Raw genomic sequence first — 19,859 nt, forward strand, 5'->3', positions numbered from 1 at the left:
AGACTTAACTGTTGTTGAATAACAGTGAATTCCCTTTGTGAGATTTCTATAAATGCAGCCACAGACAAGAATGCACCTCTAAGTTGTAAAATTTGAAGCTTGAAAAAAGAAAGAGGTGCATTCAAAAGAGAAGCTCAGTGCAAATTCAAAGGATGTGGTAAGAATTAGAGCTGGTCATCAATTTCTTTAGGAAACTGCAGATGAGATGATTATGGTGGAATTTCCTTAGAATATGTAAAAGAACTATATTTCAGCTACATTGGTTTAGCCTTAGACCATGTAAAAATAACCAAATTTTCATATTTGGAGGCTAACAGGGGAAACCTCACAGCAAAGATATCATCTACTGCGAGAGAACTTAATCCTTTCTTTATTTTGCTAGATATTCCATGAAAGAGGAGGGTTAGGAAGGGCTTTGTAGTGGTTCAAAGGGGCAGTTGTCACTCCCTTTCTGTTACATATGGCAGAAAATGCAGACTAAAGGAAAATGTAGGTCTTCTGTAATCACAGTTTTACTGATGTCATCATGTCATTTTGCTGCCTTTTATGGGAATTCAATCCCCAGCACACAGCCCTTAAAATCCTGTGCATGACATGAGCTTTTAATGATTTCTTGATAGCAAATGTGAGAAGTCACTAGACTGCTCATACTACAGGCTCTTATATAAATCAGGCAGCACTGAAATCAGAAGCACTGAAAATAAGTCTTATCACTTTAACAGATTTGTAAACACCTCCAGTTTCAGGACTATTTTCTGTAAGCTGAAGTATAAACATGGAAGCCACAATATCTGGTTCCTGTCTTGGTAATAGATTTACTATCTTCTCTTTGGTAAATGATGTAAATTCAGGCCATCTCAATGAGTCTCAGCTAGAAAGATGTAAGCTATTACTTTCTAGCTCACAAAAGCTTTCTAAGATGCAATAAATTCATATTTGCAAAGCAATTTAAAATCTTCACATCAAAAGTACAGCCTTCCTATTATATATGTGTAACACTTTGATATATTAAGATGGTCTGATGAACTGTTATGTTTTTCATATTTCTTTATTAAATGGTGCTGCACCATAATTATTGCTTCAATCACCAAGAAGAAAATGAATATGCATGTTAAAATGAAAAGCACAACTAATGTATGTAAAATGTCTGTTCATTAAATCTAATGAATCTCCCTGTATAAAGAGCAGACTGAAAAGTACCACAGCTAAAACATTTGTGACTGAAATAACTTATTTATGGGACTCCAAGCTGCACACTGTAAAGACATTTCCAAAGCGTCTCAAGCTCCTAAGACAAAACAGAGAGACCTTTTGATATATTTATGAACATAACCAAGTGCACGTCTCAACCCATGACTATTCAGTGGTGCAGGTAAAGCTCTTCCCCCAGCCTTCAGCCCAGCATGCTGGAGTTGCATCTCAGGAGCACCCCCTAGAAAATAATCTATTTTCTGCCTGCCCAAGGGGATTTTTAATTGCTAGTCCTGAGGAATGAGCCCTAACCCTGCTGGTAGCCTTGAATGTGCCACCAAAGAGCCCACATAAGCCAGGAGGGTGGGAGCTGTGAACAGTTCCTCACACTGGTCGCTCCTGGGGACCCCAGGCCAGGTCATCAGGCATCTCTTCTCCTTACCACTAGATTGAGATGCGTTAACTACATTGCTGGAAAGGCTGTGTGCTCAAAGGAAGTTGATAAACCAATGTATTATTCTAAAATGGCCAATGTATCACAAAATCAGGAAACAGCCTCTCGTGAGCTTTTTGGCTCAGTGATGCACGCATGCAGAGCATTAGCTTATTCTCTTTCAAAACAATTAAAAGATAATAAATGCATGACATATAACGTAAGCCATGTTTGCTGTTAGCTGTTATGAATTTCTTGGCAGGCTGTTCAGAAGATCTGTGAGTTTGAGGCTGTGAGTGCAAAGAAGCGTGGTGTTGAGCCATTCCTCGTAGTAAGTTAATTACTAATCGTGCCAGAGAGATCTGGTGGCTGCAGTAACCAGGCTGCTTCCCTCTGTAAGAGTTCAGGGATTCTAAGTCATTTCATGCTGACATTTAATGTCACAGAAATTTGGGGGAGGGAGGAAAATTCTCCCTCTATTTTTTGAAAATATCAACTAAGTATTAGATATGAAAATCCCTATTAATATATCAAAGTCAGGTTTTTAAGTTCTTCACTGCATATCCTTTTCTGTTTCAGCAGCCATTCAACTCCAGATGCTGCTTGGCATTTGCCTTTCAGAATCAGAAACCTAACTTTGAGGATAAACTCAGACTCCCTTTCACACATGTAACCAGCCACAAAAAATTACAGAACCAGGACATCATCCTGGAAACTCCATAAAAGCTTCTGTTTTCCACATCATTAGTTGAGAGAGTCTATTCTTCATGCTTTCCCCTAATTCTGAGTTCTAGCTGTTGTACAAAATCAGTGGATGCAAAATGACCTTCACTCATGAACCTCCTTGTACTCTGGAATGAAAGTCACCTTCACAAGCAATGAGGCTCACATGAGAAATCTCACATTTCTCTCAGCAATTTGATACTTGCAGTCTCTGAAAAATCAGGTTGTGAACAGTCTATGACCAGTAACAATAAGTATTAAATCTGATTATACCAACAGACATGAAGAGGTAGGTGGAAGCCAGTGATAAGTGTCCCAGTCCCAGGGTTCTATCTTGGGACTAGTGCCCTTCAATATATTCATTAGTGACACAGGCAATAATCAAGTGGACCCTCAGCAAGTTTGCAGATGACACAAAGCTGAGCGGTGCACTCGACAGAAAAGAAGGAGGGGATGCCATCCAGAGGGACCTGGACAAACTTGAGAAATGGGCCCATGAGAACTTTATGAAGATAATAAATTCAAGTGCAAGGTGCTTGCACCTGGGCCAGGGCAATCCCAGATATAAGTACAGACTGGGAGAAGTCATTAAGAACAGCCCTTCAGAGAAGGACCTGGGGGTTCTCATGGGTGAAAAGCTGGACATGAGCCAATAGTGTACACTCATAGTCCAGAGAGTCAACCATGTCCTGGACTTCATCAAAAGCAGGGTGGCCAGCAGATCAAGGGAGGGGATTCTCCCACTCTCCCTTGTGAGACCCCACCTGGAGTACTGCATCCTGCTCTGGGGTCCTCAGCACAAGTAAGACATGGACCTGTTAGAGCAGGTCAAGAGGGCCACAGAGATGATCAGAGGGCTGAAGCACCTCTCCTATGAATATAGGCTAAGAGAGCTGAGGTTGCTCAGCCTGGAGAAGGCTCTAAGGAGCCTCATCACAACCTTCCAGTACCTAAAAGGTGCTTATAAAAGGGTGGGAGAGGGACTTTTTATATGGGCAGATAGTGACAGGACAACATGCAATGGTTTTAAACTGAAAGAGGGAAGGTTGAGTTTAGATGCTGGGAAGAAATTCTTTATTTGGAAGGTGGTGAAGCACTGGAACAGGTTCCCCAGAGAAGTTGTGCATGCCTGATCCCTGGATGTGTTCAAGGCCAGGCTGGATGGGGCCCTGAGCAACCTGACTTAGTGAGTGGTATCTCTGCCCATGGTGAGGGGTTGGAACTAGATGATCTTAAAGGCCCCTCCCAACCCAAGCCTTTCTGTGATTCACTTCTATGATTCTGGCAAGCAGAATGCCTGGCAAGCATTCAGGAACTTAGCTGGGAGACAGGATAAAAGCACTACCACATTCTGGTACTCCAAAAACTCAGAAGACTCTGAGAAACCCATTCACAAACATTGCAATATTATGTTTTATTCTGAACCATTTATTCCCTTTGTGAGACACTCGATTACTACATTAATTATTGGCTGGGACTAACTCAAGCAGCAGAGGGGCTGGGGGAGGGGACAGGTCAAATTTCACTTAGGTGAGGTGATGCCCTGTCCCAATCCAGCCCCTTGGTTCCTCCTTGGGCAACCCTGGAGCAGCCCAAGTCAAAGGCAGCCTAGGAGCACTGTCCACACCATGCCCAGTGGAACCCCTAACCCAGCCTCTGATTAGCTCAAACAGTGGGACCACCACCCTTCAACCTGCCATGGAGCCCCAGAGTGGCCAGTGGGCCAGAAGTCCCGCCTGGGCGGCGTGGCCACAGGGGGCCAGAGCAGATAAAACTAAGGACCTGTGATCACATGTCTGAATTCTCCATCTTCTATACTCTTGTAGCTGGACCTATGCTGGATCTAGGGATAATAGCTATATTTCTCTTTTTCTCTCTCTTTCTTTACTTCTTCTCCTAATGTCCTTTCTTAATATTTTGGGTAACTTAGGACTGGATGGGCTGGATTTTGACAAATTGTATGGATTAGGATGTTCTAAGTCAATGCTTTGTGGAATGCTTTGTTTTGGTTGTATGCTACCCTTTAAACATTTGTCAAGTGTACTTATTTTCTAAAGTTTACCAGCAGAAGTACCCCCTGAGAAAACGGGTGTAGCTTTTCTCCTTTGTGGTCTCTCTTAAATTGTTAAAAGAACTGAGGGCTATTCCAGTAATCTGGAGGGTGGATTTTGTTGGAGCCTTGTATACTTTCAAAGTAAAACCCCTTTGGTGAGCTTGTAGCTCAAGACTTGGGGTCTTACACCCCTTCAAAGAGATTTTCATTGCAGTAACAGCTGAGATGGATGTCCATGTTTTTGCCCCACAAGACGTAAGGAGTGGCACAGTTACAGCAATGAAAAAATAAAAAAGGGAGCCACTTCCATCCTGATCCGTCTAATCCCTTCTCCAAAATCATTGTTCTTGTTAGCTAATGCATGCAAATAAATAAAAACTTGAATCATTTGCATTTTAAATGGGAAGATGCTTGTGATTTGCTCCACCTGGAGGATGGATGCAATGCAGTCTGTCAGTTGCTGTGATATTGGTATTCATAAGCAGCTGATTCCAATTAGCAGTTTTAGATAAACAGGATAATGGATATGAGTACAAGTGACACTCTTCCTTTTATCTATTACACAGAAAGCCAGGCTTGCTCGAATTCGTGCGGCAAAGAGTGGGAGTGCTAACGCCTACATGCAGAGCAAACGAAATGGCTTGCTGAGTAACCAGCTGCAGCAGGTAATGTTTGTGTTTCCTCCACCTCCGGAGGAACACCTTAATGACAGCCCAGCAGTAGCTTATTCTACTTATCACCAGGGCAAGTCACCTTGGGGCTTTCGGCAAGGTTATCTTTAGAGGTAGATTAAGGAAGGATAAATTGGACAATTACTATTGTTAAAAGAAGCTTATGAGTCAATGATGGGATATTAAGAGATGAGGGAAATGTCCAGATAGAAATGCTGGATTCAATGTAACCCACATTTTTAGAGATCTTGTAGAAGAACCCATTAAGAAAGTACAGAGCATTTGCCTCTTAAGTGGTAGTTTTGATTTATCTCACTTGGCTTTAAACAGGAAGAAGATGGGTGACAAAGCCAGGTTTCATTTTCAGTGTGGAAAGAGGCAGCTCCTGGGTACTGTGTGCACAGAGGGATGTTGCAGAGTGAAAAGAGTTCCCTCGAAGCACCTACTTTGGTTTAAGAAGAATCTTGGTGATTATTCAAATGCATTGAAATCTAACGTTACCTGAAGCGAATCCCCTCTTACCCCTGCCAAGGAAGCCAGGACCAGCAGCTGGGACTGGGATCCACAGTGACCTACGCTGCTGGGAGTCAGCCCCTTGGCTGCTCAGTCGTACCCAGATGAGAAAGACAAAAGACACAGCGTTTTTTTAATGTTGTTTTCTGGCATTTAGGCAATGCCTTGAGGGAAAGCTTTCATTCCTCTATGCCCTCTCTGTTCAATATGTGTTAAACAGCCAGATGCTCTAACCTGTATCCAGAAAAGAAGGAAGTGGCTGTCTGTCCGTCTGTTCTGTTTAACACAAAAGATGAGCAGTTAGAGCCCTCGTTTCCTCTTCTTTTTGAAAGAACTCAAGTATTTGAACTTAAAAGACACAAAACAGCTTAATTACCATGCAGATTTCAAATATCCCTAAGCTGAATTGTAATCTCTCCTATTATCCCGCTTCCTCCCCTAGTTTTTTGCTTTCAAGTGAATAATTATGAAAGCAATTAATAAACAATGGATGCTTTCTACTTTATTCTGTCTATAACATTTGCTATAAGTTTTCCAAACCCAGCAGACTGGGATCACTGACATGAATTTTTGTGTAAGCAAAAATACCACAAATTCTTCAGTGCTATGAAATGATCCCAGGAGGACAGCTATGTTTAATTTCCTTCAAATGAGGCACATTCCCAGGAAAAAAAAATTCACTGTCACTTAAATTGATTATAATTTTAAGCCTGTGTTGATCCAGCATTCAAAGCTCACATGTTGATTGCACTTGTAAATTGTACTATTTTGTGTATGTTTAAAAGACCTTAGATGGGAATATTTAACAGGAGGTGCAAGGGAAGAGAAGAAAACAGTTTGATTAAAAAACAAGCAAAAGAAAACTCAAATGCAAAATAATTTGGGTTATACTGTGTAGAAAAAGCATTGCAGTTATGCTACCGTGTACAATCCAGATTAGTTCTGATCAAATATTTGAATAAGAGCCCTCTTGTTCAAAAATGAGAATAATATGGAGTTCTATGTATCAACAGTCCTCCACTGAAGAAGAACAGGCCTTTGTTGGCAAAGCTGGCTCTTCCTTTGAAACACAGCACCACCACCTGCTTCACTGCCTGGAAAAAACCACGGTAAGAAGAGAGAACTGTGTTTTCCTGTGAATTCCAACACCAGTATATTTTTGAATGTTTTCAGTTATCTCTTCTAATTAATAAGCCTTTATATTAAAGCAGTTAGATGGAAAGAAAAGCTATTTTATCTTACTTTAAGGCAATATACCCAATGCACATAAATAATAGATCCTGGATGAGAGCCTCATCCAGGGTGAAAGATACTGACATCAGTGAGATGGCACTGGTTTAGCCAAGCTGTATATGTGACTTTTGGTATGGTTTTCTCATGCTCCATGATGTTCTTATTTGCACTTTTCTGCAATACACTTCATAAACTACAATTTGTAGTCCTTATACATTCGATACTCAGTGCACTCAAAGCAAGTTTTTGCCTGAGCAGATGTTGGAATTTTGTGCAGGGAGATATGCTGACTGCGTCCTCTGACATGAACACTATTCTCACTGCAGTGACTGTAAAAGAGGACCACCCAGCATTCTATTTTGAAAATTCAAGTGCTTAATCCAGATGCAGGTGCAAAGCTTTCCAAGTATCTTTGCTTCCATTTAGGTGCTGAGATCCCTGTAGAAATTACTGATGTAATTCCTCATGGCTCAAATATGCTCCTCTAGATTTGAAAGTCCTTATAACTCAAAAGAATTACTTATTATGTGCTCTCTATATTTTCACCTGATCAATACCTGCATAATTATAAAACAATAAAGGATAGCAGAATTACAGTTTAGTAATAACTAAGTGCCATGTTTACTAATAGTATATTTCTAGAAAGATAAGGTCACAGAAATAGCCCTAATCATTCTTAATTTTACACTGTTTCCTCTTTTATGTCATTTCTTAAGGATAATGATAAAAGATAACAACATAAATATTTATATTGAATTTAGTATTTGTAGATTTGAGAATTTCACACAGAGCATTGCTAAAATTATCTCCTTGTATGTTTGTATTTTTGTGTGTGGTATACTGCCATGCAGAATTTATCTTGTATTGAGGATAAATTGGTCAACATCCATGAAACCACCATTTACAAATTTGTATCTAGTTTTATAAGTTCCAGTTTCATATAGAAAATGACATGATTCCTCTTTAAGCTTTGTATACAGAGTGGAACTTGGTGCTATTTTATTTGCCTTTTTTTCTAATCTTTATAGTCTAGCTTTAGATTTTCATTAAAAGAGTCAATACCGCTTCTGCTATAGTTGATGGAGATTACTATAAAAGTCTTTCTGTTCTTTCTCAAAAAAAACAAACAAACAAGTAAAAATTTTTCCCACAACAGACATTAAATTTTTATTAAAATTAAGACATTATGTATGTATGTATGTGTGTAATCTAATGTTTTCCTTTTGAGAGCATTTCTTTGTAAATAATAGGGCCCAGTTGTTACATCACTTAGATAGCAATATGTCGTTCCACAGGTGCTTATGCCTCCTCTTTTCTTTAGGAGTATTCATTATTACATAATGTGTTGTAGGACAAAATGTCTTGCATCCTGTTCAGAATATAATGTGGTTTCTTTGCCAAGATTCAGGCCGGGTCTTTTTGGAACATTTTTGAGGCATTTTGTACTAGAACTGGATAATAGCAATCTGCCTTTAAAATTTTTCCACAGTGGAACTTTACAAACATATTTAAAAACCATAGGTCTTGTCAAACTCTTACAGAAATCATGGAAAAAAATTGCTAATCATTTGGTAGGAGCTGAATTCGGCTCCCAAAGTTTCATGGTTCCTCTAATCATAATGGCGGAATATGTAAAATCTTTTTTTCCTTATTTTTTTTTTCCTTTAAAAAAAAAAAAGAAAAAAAAACTCTACAAAGCAAGTATTATCTTGTTTCTTACATTTGCACATAATCTACTTTTTTCCTTTTGTTGGGTCCTGCTATGAGTACTGATTTCATATGACATATGAACACAAAAATGTATGCAGCAGTTCCAAGTTATATTCTGCAGATCATGCATTCCTAACATTTTACTGGGAACTTGGCATTTTTGGCCCTCAGCATGTGGAATGTGGCAAGTTTCTGGCAAGGTTCGTGGTATAACAGCAAGGGTGGCATATCTTCCTGGACTCTCACCATCCACAATGGTATAAGCATCAGTCCACATGATGCTAAGAAAAGGCATATTTTCTCTTTTCATTGGAAAGTCAATAGGATAAGATCTCCTCCACTCTCAGAAATGCAGAGTGGGTAATGTTATGGAATTTTGTGAAAATTACATTAATGATGAAACTAATTGCACTAAAAGTTATATTTTACAGGCTACTTTTAGCTAATTTAAGAACAGTTAATTAAAAATATAATCAAATCTATTAACTTGAGCCATTATAGCATTTCAAAATGTTTCCAGTCTATATTAAAAGTTCAGTCAATAAAACTTTAATGGTCCCTGCAAATTGAATTCCTGTTGGTTGCTCCATAAAAGTTTTAGGAAGCACAAAATTATTTTAAACAGAAAAACTGCAGTGTTCTTGGCAAACATACTGCAAGCCCCTGAATGTAATCTAAAGATGGCAATTAGGTTAATTTTTCTCTCTGAATTTTATGTCTACTGTTGTGATCATGTTCAAAATCCTAACTGTGACTGACACATGCCTTACAGAAGTCGCTTTTCAAGCGAGTTCTTTCTTTCTCTATCACTTGAAATTTGCATTCCTCAACAACTCTTAGTTCACACAAACTTATGTCTAAGTGAAGAAGAACAGAAGAAATTGAAATAAAAATAATATACGAATAAAGGTATTTCCATTTGTTGCAAACGCTTGGACACAGCTGTTATTCTGTTTACTTTGTTCACATGTTTTATATTGGCACAGCATGGCAATTCTGAACAACATCAGCACCTTTCCAATTAGTGCATCGCTTTTTAGGGGAAAAATAATTTACCTCATTCTAATACAGAAAAACACAGCAGGTTTACAAATTTGATGTGGGACCAAGTAGAGTGTAAGACAATCCTCAACATGCTCCCTAAACCATTCCCCTAAAACATTCTTAGGATACAGAGTGGAAAATGGAAAGATTTTTCTTTAAAAATGAGGGTTTCTCAAACTGCGTGTGAACATATCTTAATCTCTACTTAGTTTGGATTTCTACTTTTAAGTGAGAATAAAACTTTCTTCCCTCCCTCCCTCACTGCCATAAGGAACACCAGTATTTCATGCTCTTTTGCACAAAAATGTGGAAACTGTGTCTGAGTGTGAAATGCTCCCTAATCACCTGCCAAATCAATGTAAACTGGCTGTTTGAGTGACTTTGGATTCATCTTTGTGACCACCCTATAAAACTACTAGGATTAAGCAAAGATTGCATGAATAAAGAGGACTTCATTTAACTAAAATTCTCAGTCCTCTAAACTGCTTTTGATATATCCATCTATAGTAATTAGGAGCTTTTTAGATGCTTTTAAGTAACCATCTCATCTCCTTTAATGAGAACTTCTATTTGTTTGAATGTTTTTCTTCAGTTGCACACCTCAAAACATGTTTCAGCTCCTGATTTATAACATGTAATTCAAAAGGAAGCTTTCTAAACTAATCTGGAAAATATTTATGAATTTTATTGCATTATAGTTCAATATAATAAATCTTATTTATTTCCAGTTGACATTTAGAGTGTTTACATAAGCATCACTTGCATTTTATTAATAAACATAATCTCTATTTTGTGGTACTTCATAGATTATACAGATATTTATAATGCAAACTACATTACAATCACATGCTATTTTGCAAAATAATTTGGATTAACATTTTCTTGTTTAGAGCTCTGAGTGTTTTGTTCCAGCATTTACATTTGTATTGGTATTGAGCCCAGGCTAATATGGGCTAAACACTATAATCAAGAATAAGCTGTCTAACTTTCCCAGTTTATTCAGTTGTGTCAGTTTAAGCCTTTAAACAATCATGATTAATATTTTCACTTCAATTATCTCTCTGTGTGTGCTTTGTCCCTTTGTTGGATTCCTCTGGCTAGAACCACGAGTTTGTGGATGAGCAAGTCTACGAAGAGAGCTGTATGGAGGTTTCTACAGTCAACAGACCTCCAAGCCACAGCCCCTCTATTTCATCTCAACAAGGTGTCACCAGCACTTGCTGCTCACGAAGACATAAAAAGACTTACCGCATCCCGAACACCGCCATCGCTGGCAGCCGCCCAGGCAGTGTACAAGAGCTCAGCACCATCCAGATCAGATGTGTGGAGAGGACACCACTGTCTAACAGGTACTTCTCGTGCATCAGCACACCGAGAGCTGAAGCTCCTGACTTTGTTAGAGAAGAGATGTAGAGGTGTTGCGGCCTCCATAGGCAGGCAGTGAAGCTAAAGATGAGAGTCTAACGGTCACCTAAAAAGAGTTATGCATTTTTATATGTATGTTCTGCACTTCTTTTACTCCAAGCTTAATCCAAGATAATAGGATAGTCTGTTTATATTCATTTCTGCCCTCTCAGGCCCTCCCCACAAACTACTGTGTACTATTTGCAGCAAACAGCATCCAGAGACCCCAAATGAAATAGAGCACCAAATATTATATGCTGTGAGCAAACACATAAGAAGAAAAATTTTGCAAAGAAAAATGTGCAATTCTAATATATGACATGAGGAAATGGTCTGTCTGTCCATGCTTGGTTCAGAAGCATAGGAAATAAGACTTCCTCACATTTCTGCAGAGCAGAGACATAAAACTGATTTCCAGAGTCCTAAGTGTAGTAGTCATAAGGAAGACTCTTCTAAATGAAAAAAATATGAAATGGATAAGAAAATGTATTTTCTAGTCTGAGGAGTTATTACAAAAGTGAGGAAAATGCAGTTTAAGAGTCTGTAGTTTACTGAATGTCCCCCTACTCTCACAAGTAAAGCATCTGGCTTTCAGGTATATCTGAATACCACCTCTGAAAACACAGCAAAGGTCTCAGGAGACCCAGAAGTATTTTCTACTGAAGTCATACATGCCACCCTTCAATAAGGAAGGATTTTTAGTACTAGTTGCTATAGAGATTGTCTTGTTAAGCTACTTTTGAGTAGCTTCCTTTGTGTAGTTACTAGGTTTGGATTTCACTTCCATGAACAATCCAGCAGCTTGTGGCTACTGAAGTTTTTCAGCTGTTGTGCAATGAGACCTCCTGGCCAGCACAAAGCTCCAACCTGTCTTAGCTTTTCAGGAAATATTCTGCCTGGATCCATCCTTTCTCTGCTAGAGGACTTGCCTGCACCATATTTCAAGACACCAACTATGCAAAAACACAAAGCACCAGCTTTGTGCTAGAAAAAAAACTAAAAACACAAGCATAAAATGTTGGTCTCACCTTGAAATAGTCTGAGTTTTACAAGTTTCTTATGATGCAGAAATACCGCAACAACACCATGAACATATTAACTCAACCTTAAGTAGTGCATATAATGCAATATTACTATTGATGACACAGAATATACATAGAATCATAGAATCACTAAGGTTGGAAAAGACTTCCAAGATCATGGAGTCCAACCATTAACCCAGTGCTATCACATTTACCACTAAACCACATTTCCAAGTGCCACATCCACACACCTTTTGAAGGTGGTGATTCCACCATTTCCCTTGGCAGTCTGTTCCAATGTCTGACAACGATTTTAGTGAAGAAATTTTTCCTAATATCAAAATGTTCTTAAAATACACAATGTTCTTAAATAAGCATGGCATTGAGGAATATGCAGGAGACTGGGACTGGCCCTTAGTTTCCACTTTCCTGCATAGCAAGTAACTTGGCTATGCTAAGTTTGCTCAAATGCTTCCCCTGTTCAGAAACACTTAGGCTGAGAAGTGCTGAAAAATGGTGGAAAGGAAGGGACAAAGGGACATGGACAAAGCCATGGACCACCTGCTGCTGGGGTGCAGGGTATTGGGGTAGTGCTGTTCTGCACTTAGAGCTCTCCAATGGGGCAGGATGGAGATGGCCGGGTGAGGGAGTGGAATCGGGTACACAAGAGTTTTGTGGTAACATGGACCTTCTATTTGCTTGGATTTTTGTTTCTTCCTCCAGCCGTTCCAGCTTAAACGCCAAAGTGGAAGAGTGTGTTAAACTAAACTGTGAGCAGCCTTATGTCACTACAGCAATAATCAGCATCCCGACACCTCCGGTCACCACACCCGAAGGAGATGATAGGCCAGACTCTCCTGAGTATTCAGGAGGAAACATTGTCAGAGTATCTGCTTTATAAAATAAGGAATTATTTATAAATTATCATAAAGACCACTTGCAAGCTGAGCTCAAGCAATGAAAAACGAGTCGTGAGGAACGAGAGAGCTGACAAAGAAAATACCCCTTGACGAGTGTGCCACTGGACACAGAGCAAGAGGTTCGGGAGAAACAAAACACTTTGTGGGTGTTGGTGTCATAGGGTGTGAACCAAAAGGAGTTTCTTACCCCTTGTCCAAACTGATGCGTGGTGGAATCTTCTGTGACCATCCTGACTTATTATATGAGCACAATGAAATGTCCCCATTGATGCTTCTTCTTATCATGAAAGCTCTTTTTAGAAAAAAACACAAACGAAAAAATAGAAACCTGTGTTCCTGCTGAATGCAAAACAACGAAAAAACATTTTGATAACCTGTCTTTTTTTTTCCCTGTTAATAAACCACAAACTTGTTGAGGAACTGTAAAAAAATGAACGAAAAAATGCTCATATGAAATATGTTTGTACTGACTGAAAGAACTACAACCATAATGCATGCTGAAATTATTTGGAGCTGTGATCTCAGTTTACTTTTGTTGTTTTTCAGATTAGGCATGATAAAATATTACTGTAGAAAGGGGCATTTCCGTGCACTTACAACAAGCTGATTGTTAATGTTCCATGGTAGTTGTACAAATAACTTCCCTTTTGAAAAACGCAGTATTTCTTACTCAAACACTCATTAGTGAACTAAAGGTGTTCAGTTAGTTCAATATTTACTATTGTTTTATCTTGCTTCCTAGGTACTGTTACAACTGCAATAAGTCATTGTACACCTGTTGTATCAGGAATCAGGATATTTTTTTTAAGGTATTTTACACAACTTCATCTACACTAAAAATTTCTAATGGCAAACATTTACATAATCTTACAGCCAAACTGTGCACCACAAATGTGCTGTTCAGTCATTGTTCTTTTTGTCCACTATTCTTTATTTCTATGACAGTTTGTTGCCCCCTCCAACATCACCGTACCATTTGGGATTTCAAGGCTACTGATGACATCAACACAGTCCTTTCTTCCACAGACATCTTGTCTACTTCTGTATTTTCAGAACAAACCTCTCGTCTCAGTGTACTGCCACAGGATCAATCCTATTTAAATTAAAATTACCACAAAGGTGTTTTTGGGATCAGCTAACAATTATCTCCAAACCTTCCTTGCTCATATTCTGCAGCATCCAGAGTACTAGCTACACTGGAAGACACTGAAAGACATTCAGTAAAAATGATGGCTAAATTCTTTTTGTAATTATCTGTAAACTTACATCTTAAAACTTGTTTGAGAATTTATATTGTGTGAAAAACATTTAATTACCTAAGAACAATGATAGAATAATTGATTGAGTCTCAAAGCTATAAAAGTATAATTGATTTCAATTGGAATTTGCCTACACGGACAGGCCTAAAAGCTAATATGAAGGCTTTACGAGTTAAGGCTTTTTGGCTTCATTTTTAAAACACAATGATATTATCAGAAACCCTTCTGATAAAAAAAGCATAATTTTCCTTCATGAGAGTATGTTAGATGTATCATAATGCTTCTTATATTCATGACATACCATACATCATATACATCAAATATACATGGAATATGTGCATATCAATACATACATATATACATCAAAAACACTGGATCAGAAATAATTGCATGTCTGCAAAGTAAAATATGCATATAAATCAAAAGGCTCAGTGCATTAGATGCCATTACAATAAATGATTAACACAGTTATTTAATAGTTTGAGTAGTGTATGTTTCAGTATAGTATTTGCTAGCATTCTACTGACCTGAAAATTTACATTAACAGAAAATACCCACTAAAAACTGAAACTTGCTGATGATACACTTTTTATTGCACACAAATGCTGGTCTTTCAGACATTGAAGAGTAGATGATGGACTATCATGCTACAGTATATACACCAAAATACAACAATGTCACATATTAGAATTAAACTGCAAGTAAAAAGAGTAGATAATGCCATTCATTACTCTTTAATCATTTACTTATTTTGAAGCTTGGTTAATTTGCAGTTACCTTCTCACTATTTTTGCAAATCAGAGTAACTTACTTATTGTAAACTGAGCTTCTATATTTCTTTCAAACTTTAGCAGAGAACAAAAGCACAGGCTGTCCTCTGAGCCAGAGGAGGAGCACTCCTTCTGAGGAACCCTGCCCGAGTTCATTATCTGGCATTGCTCTCCTCTCTTCCACCCCGTTAGAAAACTGCAGTAGGTCTGCTGAAGCTGGTAGGTTACATAAACTTTAGTGGGGTTTAAAGGAGAGGCAGAACACACTCAGAGTTTTTACTTGCATCCTACTTCTACCCATGGTTACTCATACTTGGTCCCCGCCTTTTGCCAAACAGTTATTGATATAAAAACTGCCTTGATGTTAGCAATCTGCAAAAACTTCTTTATGCCACATGGTACTTCATGACTAGCTATATCAGCTAAATAATGCAAAAAGGCAGTTACTAAACCTACTTTGGTACAGTCTAGATACAACCCAGGAAACCTACTGACTCCATCAGGTCACGTGTCTTTTAAAAGCTCTTTATTCTCCTTTTCATAGGCACTAGAAAGAACACACTACAGCAATACACTTGCATAAGTTATACCCCTGAAGCAACATGTACTTTCATTTTTAAAACGCAGCTTAAGAGATAATTTAGTAAGATTTTGCAGAATTCCAGTCCTGTCTCCTATTTCCATATGTCACATGCAAAGCCATTAATTTATTCTGAATTTGGAAAATACACTTTTTTTTGGTGTTTTAGGTGATTTAAATACTGTTTTGGTAGTGAATGACTGTTGATGACTGTAAAATGCATCTGTACTGTACATGAAATGTAATTATTTCTGTGTATCATACAAAGAAACTGAGGTTGTTGTTTTGACAATTTTGTTTGACAGTCATATATCGTATTTCAGAAGGCAGCATAATACACGTGTTATGCTGAATAAATAGACATTTGAGGAATACTTAAATAAAACATCTGCATGCTTGAATGGGTCAACCTGGTTTTGCAATAACTTATTCATGAAAACTTTTTTCCCCCCTCCAGTAATTTTAAAGGAACATGATATCTGAAGTCAGTGAATGTCCCAGACATTAATTTCAGGCAAGCCGTTGAGTGTATCTAAGCCATACTAGAGCCATTGAGACCAGGATGTCACAGCTCCATTACACAGAGCTGCCCTTGTTCTGTGCCAGTGACCATCACCATTCCCTTTCCAGTCTGCAGCAGCAGAGAACACTAAATTATTTCCAGCAATATGAACTCCACATCTCTATCTGTACTTGAAAAAAATGTCTGCTATGTTTTCAGTACATCCAGACACCGACCACTCTGCTGAACCTCCCAGGCTACAAAGCCTCCTCAAACCTGGTATCAAATTCCCTTGATAAAATATTAGTGCACATGAGATCAAACTCCTTTTGTAGCATAAGAGCAGGTAACAACACATCACGTATCACTAATAAAGGGCAGCTGACTGCAGACAATGCTGATCTATCAACTGCATATCAGCACTGGTACATGTGATGCCCATCTCTGCTAGGAGCTCACTGCTCTGGGCAGCAGGGAAAGACTAAAGCATGTCTGGGAACCATCCCAGAGCATTTTTGAGAACAACTGTCCTCTCATAAACAGCTGTCCTCTGACTACCAGGAAAAGGCTTTTGCAGCAGAGAGCATGATGTAGCCTCAGTTGCTCCAGGGAGAAGGGCGGCTTTCAGAGAAGTAGCTTATCTGGAGAAGGATCATTAAATTTTGAGCAGGGAGGGTGCTTAGGAGGTCATATGCTGTCTTTGCTGCACATGGGACCCACCAGGACTTTATTTTCCCATTGACTATGGGAAAATCTGAGGATTATCACGTTATGGAAGAGCCATCAGCTGATGGGATATGTGAACCTGTGGCTAGAAGAGTGGACACTATATATAGTGTTCCTGTGTCAGGAGTGAACACTATTATATAGATTGACAAAGTCTGTAAGATATATGGGAACTATCCAGATAGCTTAGTTTCTTCCCTGCCTGCAATATCTAATTACCTACTTTTTACAGTAACTATGCACAAGAAACAACTGAAGTAGGGGAGTGCTGAAAAAAATGTAAGTAGATGCATAGGAATTCTCAAAAGGTTAGGACATCACAATTTTTTTTTAAAAGAGAGTAGTAGTAGTCAATCATACACAAGTTTTAAAGTTTCAGATATAATCTCACTTCTACAATAGCATTTTGCATGATTAAATGTATGCTTATGGTGGGTTGACAACACTGGCAGGATGCCAGATGCCCAACAAAACTGCTCTATCACTCCCCTCCTCAGCTGGACAGGCTTTTGGGTAGGGACAAGAGCAGGGAGAGATCACTCACCAACTATTGTCATGGGCAAAACAGACTTGACTTGGGGCAAATGATTTATTATCAATCAAATCAGAGTAGGATAATGAGAAATAAAACCAAATCTTAAAACACCTTCCCCTCACCCTCCCTTCTTTCCAAGCTCAACTTTATTCCTGAATTCTCTACCTCGTTCTCCTCCCCAGAGGTGAAGGGGGACAGGGAATGGCGACTGTGGTCAGTTCATCACATTGTCTCTGATGCTCCTTCCTCCTCAGCAGGAGGACTCTTCACACTCTTTACTTGTTCCAGTGTAGGGTCCCTCCCATGGGAGACAGCCCTTCCCATGGACTGTAGCTCTTCATGAACTGCTCCAGAGTGGGTCCCCCACTCGGTCACAAGTCCTGCCAGCAAAACTGCTCCAGTGTGGGCTCCTCTCTTCACAAGTCCTGCCAGAAGCCCAGTCCAGCAAGGGCTATGCATGGGGTCACAGACCCCTTCAAGCATCCACCTGTTCTGGCATGGTGTTCTCCACAAGCTGCAGGTGGATCTCCGCTCCACCAGGGACCTCCAGGGACTGCAGTGGGATGGCTGGTTGCACCATGGTCTTCACCATGGACCACAAAGGAATCTCAGCTCCAGTACCTGGAACACCTCCTTCCCCTCCTCCACTGATCTGGGTGTCTGCAGAGTTATTCCTCTCACATATTCTCACTCCTCTTTCCAGCTGCTGTTGCTGCAATAACTTTTTCTCCTTCTCAAATAGCTATCCCAGAGGTGCTAACACCGTCGCTGACAGACTTGACCTTGGCCAGTGGTAGGTCTGTGTTGGAGCTGGATGGCTCTGGCTCTGTTGGACATGGGGGAAGCTTCTCAGCTACTCAAAGAAGCCACCCCTCTATCCCCCCACTACCAAAACAGTGCCACACAAACCCTGAGTATTTCAATGTCATAAGACTTTAATAATCAGTGTTTTCCTACATAGTTCACAGAATCACAGAATATTGAGTTGGAAGGGTCCCACAAGGATCATCCAGCCCAACTCTTTAAGTGAATGGTCCATAGGGGATCGAACCTGCGACCTTGGTGTTTTTAGCACCATGCTCTAACTAACTGAGACCCAGTAAAATGCTTCTGCAGTAAACACTTCAGAAGCTATTAGAAAATCCCTTCTTCCATTATATTTAACTGTACAGTTGCTGTGACCAACAGCCTTTCTTTTTACTATTTATTGTTTATATATTCCCTTATATTCATATATGCTTTTACAAAATGAACACTTACGAAGAAAATATAGTTGCTTCCTTCCAAAAGCCTTGACATACAACCTGCTGGCAGGTGAATCAATACCTTATCCAACGTTAGGGAATAGTGATTTTTGCCTCCTAAAAGCATCCCCATAATCCCAAATCATGACTGTGTTTAGCCCCACAGCAATAGGCACAGTCCCAGGGATTGGGTATGATTCACTAGGCCGAACAGGAACACCTGGTGCAGCAGGGAGTGCCTCCTTTGTCTAATACAATTGCTCTCCTTGAGTATACCTTGAGTGCTCTGTGAAAAACGTTAAGGAGCATTTCCACAGTTGTTTGTTGCAACAAGAGAGATTTAGTTCATTACAGAACAAAGAATACACCATCCTTCTCCAAGTACTCCTGCAAAACTGAGGGACAAAGAAAAGGATGAAGTAGTTTTCACTACTATAAGTATCTAAATGTTCCCCTCTTGCCAAGCAGCCTCTCTCCTATATATATCCTAAAGCTCTACAGGAAAAGAGCAGGCTCAGTCAATTAATTTTAAGGCTCTTTGAAGAAGCTCTAGAAAAACAGACACCTCACAGCCTGAGCTAAGAAAGTTTGAGAGTGTTCAAATTTACAGCTCAGACCTATTTCTGCAAATGTGGTTAGATGCTCAAAATAGAAGGATTCTTTCCCAGAATACTTACCAATATTCCTTACTAGGGAGGGAATATTTTATCATTTCTGACATGTGGGTTGTTCCACTAATGAAACCAGCCCCATGCTGAACGCAGACTGGATCAGGATTTGGGAAGCCAAGCCCAAGTGAGGCTACCTTGACTGCAGATGTTCATTGGAGGTCCACAAACCTCAAAATCTGGGGGACTGGTTCTATATCAAAGGAGACCTACTCCAAGCAATTCCTCTGCTGTTAAAATAACCTGACTGCACATGATGGCAGTGCTTACTCAGCACCTGAAAAGCCTAAAACCAAATGACCTGAGCTGGAAGTATCTCTAAATTCCAACATATCCTCCTAGCTTGGCTCACCATATTTGTTCCTTCGTGAGCTCTAACCTGGACACAAGAAGACATACAGGCAACCCTAACCGGTAGTCTGACTCCTCCTCACAGGGAAAGACTAGAGATAGCTGAACATGGACAAAGGAGCTTCCACAGATACTCCATGAGTAAAACTTTAAGGGCTGGGGTTTCCTGGACAAAGGAAATTTTACATTTCTTTTTATATTACTTTTTTACCTTACTTAATTGAAATCTCCTACATTCAGCTGTAATCCATTGTAATCCACAGCTGAATGCATGTGTACATGCAATCTATTATCAAGATTCCACCAT

At 39.4% G+C, this 19,859-nt stretch overlaps 1 protein-coding gene and 1 long non-coding RNA gene across 3 annotated transcripts in view; one reads left to right on the top strand and one right to left on the bottom strand.

Moving 5' to 3' along the window:
• KCND2 (potassium voltage-gated channel subfamily D member 2) overlaps nt 1–15,935 on the top strand; it is a 270,977-nt gene extending 255,042 nt beyond the window's left edge. For both annotated transcript variants that reach the window (XM_051795503.1, XM_051795502.1), the window contains exons 4-7: nt 4,967–5,065; nt 6,598–6,693; nt 10,673–10,920; nt 12,721–15,935. In XM_051795503.1, coding sequence (XP_051651463.1) covers nt 4,967–5,065; nt 6,598–6,693; nt 10,673–10,920; nt 12,721–12,898 — 621 coding nt within the window. In that variant the 3' untranslated portion in view covers nt 12,899–15,935. The remainder of the gene's footprint in view (nt 1–4,966; nt 5,066–6,597; nt 6,694–10,672; nt 10,921–12,720) is intronic.
• The window catches only part of LOC127474598 (uncharacterized), a 702,069-nt gene that overhangs the window by 564,984 nt on the left and 117,226 nt on the right, over nt 1–19,859 (bottom strand). The window lies entirely within an intron of this gene.

This window comes from Manacus candei, unplaced genomic scaffold (assembly GCF_025592945.1).
Source record: "Manacus candei isolate 608988 ecotype Guabito, Panama unplaced genomic scaffold, ASM2559294v1 h1tg000043l, whole genome shotgun sequence".
Lineage (NCBI taxonomy): Eukaryota > Metazoa > Chordata > Aves > Passeriformes > Pipridae > Manacus > Manacus candei.